The sequence below is a fragment of the Medicago sativa genome, chromosome 5 (genome assembly GCF_051527215.1).
Source record: "Medicago sativa cultivar Bolivia chromosome 5, Bolivia_mono, whole genome shotgun sequence".
NCBI classification, from domain to species: Eukaryota; Viridiplantae; Streptophyta; class Magnoliopsida; order Fabales; family Fabaceae; genus Medicago; species Medicago sativa.
In genome coordinates this window covers 80,374,600-80,381,845 of record NC_140753.1, presented here as the reverse complement: position 1 = coordinate 80,381,845, position 7,246 = coordinate 80,374,600, and the positions used below count along the sequence as shown (strand labels likewise).

Here is a 7,246-nt window from a genome sequence, read left to right as displayed (position 1 = left end):
ATTCTTTTTCTGAAATAATGATGAAAATTAGAGACCAAAAAAATAAAATTAATCATCAATTCCTATATCTCTAACACTTAACGACATTATTAGAAAGAGATTATGTTTTTCTCCGTCTCTAAATTTTCGTTGCTATTTTAACTTTCACTAGAAGTTATTTCTGTCATATTCAATATTAACAAATACAAATAGTCCGATTTTTGTAAAAAAAATACAAATAGTCCGAACAATATGTTTAATACTTTAATTGGATCGTGTACTCCAAAATACAGTTACTACTGCACAAAAAATCCTTACATTAATTTTAGAGCTAACATGTGCCCTAATTGGACACATTAACTTGTATAATCAAACTTTTGAAAGTTAAACAAAAAATCAACACAAAACTTCCATTTTTAATCTCAAACTTGTCTCCTTAGAATGCTTGTTAGCAAAACCACTTATTTAATAGCAATATCGTATATTTGACCCAAAAGAATCAAATAAATAAAGCTTAGTATAAATTAATCTTGTATCTCATCCTTTTATAAGAAATGGAAGGTCTCACATCCAAAAAAGAAAAAGAAATAGAAGATCTATGGTGAAAAATTATTTCAAATCAAAACAGGTTTCTTCCGAATAATTCATCTTAGGGTTGCTAATTAACCACACGAGAATAATCATTTAGTTAAATAAAATGTTTTTTTAATAAAAAATAAAAGACTAAATCATCAAGACGAATAAAGAATAAATCTTTATTAGACAAAGAGTTAATCAAAGATCAATATGAGAACCTCGTTGTCAAGTTAGGTTGAAAGGGATTTGAAGCATAATAAGGTCTTTTATAATGTCGCTAAGCGTGGACTAAGCAAATACATATGGTAACATGAATTTGAATCTGTTGTGTTTGATCTGAGAGTGCCTTGTATTTGAAGTAACAATAACGTGCATTTCATTATTTTATTTTTTTTCTTCATAAAAATGCCAAGTCAATATAATTTTGAGCTGACTTTTCATTCTTCAATATTTATTTACAATTTTATCATTTTTATAATTTTGTTTAAATATTTATTTAAACAAAATCAATTTAACTCCATTTTTTTTAAGGAATCAATTTAACCCCATTGAAATATGAACAATCTCACTCTAATATGAATAATATTAATATCTAACAAGAGCTTATTTTGCTCTTACCAAAATTAATTATACACACATATGATAATAGAACACGATTAAACACAATAGAAAAACTAAACATGCCTATGCGAGCTCTTGTTATTTTAAAACAAGCTTAACTGTGACACGTGGTTAGTGTGTTTCATTGAATATTGGTCAGTGACTTAGTATAGCTTTTATTTTTGTATTGTTGTTGTCTTTCTTGATATTCTATCATCTATTGGTACGGCTTGTACTAATGGAGTTTCTTTTATCTTTTTTATTTTTTAAATAAAAAGTTTGATATTCGATTCATAGATCGATTAATTTGAAAGATCAGTTCTATCATCTATTTACGGAGGTCTTAATTTCTTTCATAATTAATAAAATTTCTTCTAGATATTAAAGTCTGGATTGTGTGTTTCAGTCAGATTAATTTATAAATATGTTAATGAGTTCACTTTATTTCAATTTTAGAAAACTAATCTAAAATCCAATTCAATTCATTCGAAAAACTATTTATTATTATTATTATTATTATTTTTAAAATGGACATATTCACTCATATTTAAGCTCATATGACATAATTAATTAATTGTAGAATTAGAAATATAGTATCTTTATCCGGTAATGCTAATCAATTAACTCTCATGATTGATAAATATCTCAAATAATTATTATAAAGACTAGTGTAAATGTGTCCATCTTTCCGTTTTTATTGGCAATGAATGATAAAATAGTACCGTAAAAAAATAATGAAGTGAAGGGTAAAATTGAAAAAAAAAATGTTAATAATAAAATTAAAATAAAGAGTTTTCATAGTCTCCAGTATTGTTTCTATTGTTGTGGATTGCAAATATAATTAAATAATAATAATAATAATAATAATAATAATAATAATAATAATAATAATAATAATAATAATATATTCCAACTTGAACGAGTACATTCTAGTATTTTTGCTAGGTAGCTATAGATAGTGTGAACCGGATATCACCAAGTCATCCACCAATTGAATATCGACCGAATATACTATACATTTTGAGGCACATGTATATATACTTGCTGCCCCAGTCGACATATATAAACATGTTATGTACTATATATATACATTAGTGTTGCTTAGAAGAATTGGAAAGTACCCAATTACTAATTAATTATGAATATGAAGAAGCCAATAATCGTTTTTGTTCCCTATCCTGCACAAGGACATGTTAGTCCCATGCAAAATCTAGCTTCTGTCTTTGCAAGCCAAGGATTTGAAGCTGTGATAGTCCTCCCTCAACATGTTCATAAGAAGATTAATAATAATAATAATGATGATGATAATAATAAGATCATCAAGTGGGTTGCTTTGGCAGATGGAATGGAAGAGGATAGTACAACACCAGATTTCTTTGCCATTGAATCATCCATGGAGACCATAATGCCAAACCATTTTGAAGAATTCCTTCAAAATCAAAATCTTGATGATGTATGTTTGGTGGTGGTTGACTTGTTGGCATCTTGGGCCATACAAGTGGCAAGCAAGTTTGGTATCCCTACTGCTGGGTTTTGGCCAGCCATGCTTGCATCATATCTTTTGATTGCAGCCATACCTCAGATGCTTCGGACTGGACTCATCTCTGATACAGGTTTGTTGCTTGATCTACCAATTAAAACTTCTTTCCTTATTGTGGGGACTCATTTTCATGCATACTTAGATTGACGATGAAATTCTTTGAGTTATGGTGAATCAATCTGGGTTTGAAAAAAGATATAAATACTTTATACTTTGGAGAGCTCAACAAAATTACGGTACCAATATAGTTTTGCCAAATTTACGGGCATACGCTTATTTTTTCAAATTATTTTTTAATACTAATAATGATTTTTAAATTTCTTTTAAAATGAAAATATGATATTAGAGGTAATCAAATTCGTTTGCAACTAAGTAATAAAGAGAACTTAAAAAAAAAAAAAAAAAGTAAAAAGAGGAATACGAAAAGAAGATAAAACTCCTTAAAAAAAGAAGATAAAATTGTTTCAAGCTTCCCAAATGATTAAGACTACCGAATATTAGTCAAATCCTTATGTACCTTATCCTCACCATGGGAGGTAAACACCAACAAGTAATGACATCATCACATTCTTTAACACATACTACGCACACTTTTTATTTTAGGGTAAATTACACTCACCTCCCCTGAGGTCTTCTTAAATTACACTAACCACCCCACTAGTTTTCAACTAAACATTAACCTCCCCTCCATGTAACACCGTTAGCTCTCAGTTAAATAACCTTTCAAAAACCTCACCCTCTTCACTTACTCAACAATATTATCATGTTTTTGTTATCGTTACCTTTCTTTAAAAGCAGCACCTTGTTTCCTTGTTTGAAATCAGAATGTTGATAGTTTACACAATTAAGGAGATTTTTTTTGTTCATGAAATTAGGTAGTGACTATATGAATAACCAAAACGGAACTGAATATGAGACAGAATCGTTGAGATAAACGCCGAGTTAGAACTTAATCAGAAATAAAATCATCAAAATTGGAAGAAGTTACGGAGCCAACATAGTCAAATTCAATTGAAAATTGAAATGTATTTGCTGATGGATTTGCTCTTTAAGTCTCTCTCTCTTGAGACATAGAAGAAGAAGTGGGAGGAGAAATAGCATAAAAATTGGGGCAGATTTCTGATTGCTCTTTAAGTGAAAATGAATTTGAATTACTCAAATGATTTTAAATTGGATTCCTTCTCTCCGGGTCCTTTTTATTCTTGTATCTATCCACGTTGAATTGTGATACAATTAAATGTATTATTCCCTATGTTTGCTAATCGGATGTTGATCTTGATTAACTAAATAGAACACTACCTCTTCAATACCATTTTACTGAGTTCATTGCAATTTTCTATGGAATCTTGGATCAAAGCAAATAAAAGGTAGAGAAGTTAATTACACCACTCCCTCAAAAAGTTAATTACACCACTATGAACAAATTAATGAGAAGTTAATTAACCGAAGACAAACTAACGGTGTTAACAGGTAGTTAGAAGGAGGGGATGTTTGTCCTTTTAAATAAAACTTAAGGGAGGTTAATGTTTAATTGAAAACTAGAGGGGGTGTTAGTGCTATTTAACAATACCTCAAGGGAGGTGAATGTAATTTACCCTTTATTTTATTTGTAAAAGTCATATTAGCGCTCAATCAAATCATGTGTGTCGCGAATAAATCTAATGAAACTCATAATATTTAATCAATAAAAAGATGATAAAAAGTGTGTATTAGTGAGTATGTTGTTAGCATTATTTAACAACAACGATCAAATTTTATCTCATTAAGTAATGTTCTTGTCCCACTAAGTGAGATAAGAGAAATCTATCATAAACCATATTTTGATCAAACTCATTAATACCTAAATATTTTTCTTTTGAAAAAATATCTAATATTTTATAAAGTCTTTTCTCTACCTGTTGAAAAAATATCTAATGTTTTACAAGTCTTTTCTCTACCTGTTGAAATCACCTAAACCTCTCAACATGTCTTCAACGTGAAAAATTAGTGGCCAAAAAATCATGCAAAAGAAAATAGACACCCCATGATCTTTAAAAACATTCATTATATAGATATACTTTAAGTCAACGTCCATTTAGTTCCTCGAATTGTCCCAAATGGAAAAATATATTTGAATATTTTTTTATTTCATCAATCATTCAACTTGACCGACTAAAAGCGATTCATTTTTTATGTCATACCTTTTATGCATTTTAACTTCAAAACAAATAAACATCAATTTTTAATTAATTTTTTCATGCTTAAAAAGTTTGCATTCCTGTGGAGCAACCAAAACTATAGTGCATAGCCCTTGGCATATGCACTTTATAACGTGATTAATATTTTCTTTAACAAGAAACGTGATTAATATAGTTGTTAGCATATTGACCTTTAAAATTTTATTTGTTATATATCGATAGGGATATACCACAGAAAGTCAAAGATGCATGTGTGATCGATATTATCTCTGTTGCCAATTATTAATGTTCAAGAATTATTATTTATTTTGATTAACTTTTAAAAAGATTAACAAAACATATTTTGCTAGCCTAAGTTTTCACAATTGTCTATCAAGAAATAAAATGGAAGTATTTGAAGGAGTAGGTTTAGTCATAAGGGTTGATATTAAAGGAGTATTATTATCTAGGCTAAAATATGGTATTGGTCCCTGCTAAATAGGTCAGTTTTGGTTTTAGTCTCTGCAATTTTTTTTTATAGTTTTTGGTCCCTGCAAAAATAGGCCAGTTTTGGTTTTAGTCCCTGCAATTTTTTTTTTTATAGTTTTTGGTCCCTGCAAAAATTTTTGTTTTTGGAAATAACCCCTGACCCCAGTTATGTGATGATTTGTCACTTTTATAAATTAAAAAATAATTATTGTATCTATTTTATTATCATTTTTTAATTAAAAAATAATTATTGCTATGTAAATTATAAAAAATAATATTCTTTTTATTAAGTAAGCACATATGCCACATATGCACAAAAGTGACAAATCATCAAATAATTGGGGTCAGGGACTATTTCCAAAAACAAAAATTTTACAGGGACCAAAAACTATAAAAATATTTTTTGCAGGGACTAAAACCAAAATGGCCTATTTTTGCAGGGACCAAAAACTATAAATTTTTTTTGCAGGGACTAAAACCAAAATTGACCTATTTTGCAGGGACCAATACCATATTTTAGCCTATTATCTATCTATAAAAAAAGTAAAAATATTTTATGTTCTTTCTTTTGGGTACAATTTACATCCTTTTAAATTATCAACATATATTTATGATGTTATATGTATTGGTATTGGTAGGGCTTCCCCAACATGAAGGGAAAATTACCTTTGTACCTGCATTGCCTGTAGTTTCAACAGAAGATTTACCATGGCTTATTGGAACAATTGGTGCAAGGAAAGCAAGATTTAAGTTTTGGATGAGAACATTAGAAAGATCAAGAAACCTTAAATGGCTTTTGGTGAATTCCTTTCCGAATGAAACCAAAGTTAGTATTAGTAATTCACATTCACAAAGTGTGTTGCCTATAGGACCTATTTGTAGTAGGCCTAATGATTTCACTAAAACTCTCAGCTTTTGGGAACAAGATTTGAGTTGCTTGAAATGGCTAGCAAACCAAAAGACTAACTCAGTTGTTTATGTCTCATTTGGAAGTTGGGTCAATCCAATTGGTGAATCAAATTTGAAGAATCTAGCATTGGCTCTTGAGGCTACAATGAGACCTTTCATTTGGGTTTTGAGGTCTTCTTGGCGTCAAGGATTACCAATTGGGTTTTTGGAGAGGGTTTTCAAGCAAGGGAAAGGCTTGGTTGTTTCTTGGGCCCCACAAAAAGAGATTTTGCAACACAATTCTGTAGGTTGTTTTATCACTCATTGTGGTTGGAATTCTACATTGGAAGCATTACAATTCCAAAAGAAATTGTTGTGTTACCCTGTGGCTGGAGACCAGTTTGTGAATTGTGCCTATATTGTTGAGGTATGGAGAGTTGGTTTGAGACTCAATGGGTTTGGTGAAAAGGATGTTGAAGAAGGAATAGCAAAGGTGATGGAAGATAAGGAAATAGGTAGCCGGTTAATGACATTATATGAAAGAATCATGGGAATAGAAATAGATGGTGATAATTATAAGAGTGGTCCTTTCCTTTTGAAATCCTTTGTGGAACAGCTAGCTCAAGAAAACATCTACCATTCATCAAAATTTTAGTTAAAATCTTCATTGGCGATATTGTTCCACCATCAATAATTACATCGTATGAATTAAAAATATAGTACGAAGGAATTCTACTAGTCCAAACAGAAGAGTCCTTTTCAACAAACAAGGTAAATCATAAATATTTGGCTTGTATGTGCATTTGAGACCATGTGTATTTTGTTGGATAAAGATTGCAACTATATTTCCTACAACTCATCATTCTTTTGATTTAAAACATGAAACCAAAGCAATTCATTTTGACACTCAATGGTTTCATATTAAAATGATTCAATTCTGTGTCCATTATGATCCAATAAAGAAGCCAGTCACTAGTGATTGAAAAAACAACGAAAATGCTTGAGACATTGCTAGTTG

At 29.8% G+C, this 7,246-nt stretch overlaps 1 protein-coding gene across 1 annotated transcript; it reads left to right on the top strand.

Moving 5' to 3' along the window:
• Positions 1 to 2,217: 2,217 nt before the first annotated feature.
• LOC146925577 (UDP-Glycosyltransferase superfamily protein) lies at positions 2,218 to 7,159 on the top strand. The gene is made up of 2 exons (XM_085710455.1): positions 2,218 to 2,768; positions 5,979 to 7,159. Exons 1-2 carry the CDS (start codon positions 2,294 to 2,296, stop codon positions 6,881 to 6,883), a joined length of 1,380 nt encoding a protein of 459 aa, XP_085566581.1. The 5' UTR covers positions 2,218 to 2,293; the 3' UTR covers positions 6,884 to 7,159.
• The last annotated feature ends 87 nt before the right edge of the window (positions 7,160 to 7,246 follow it).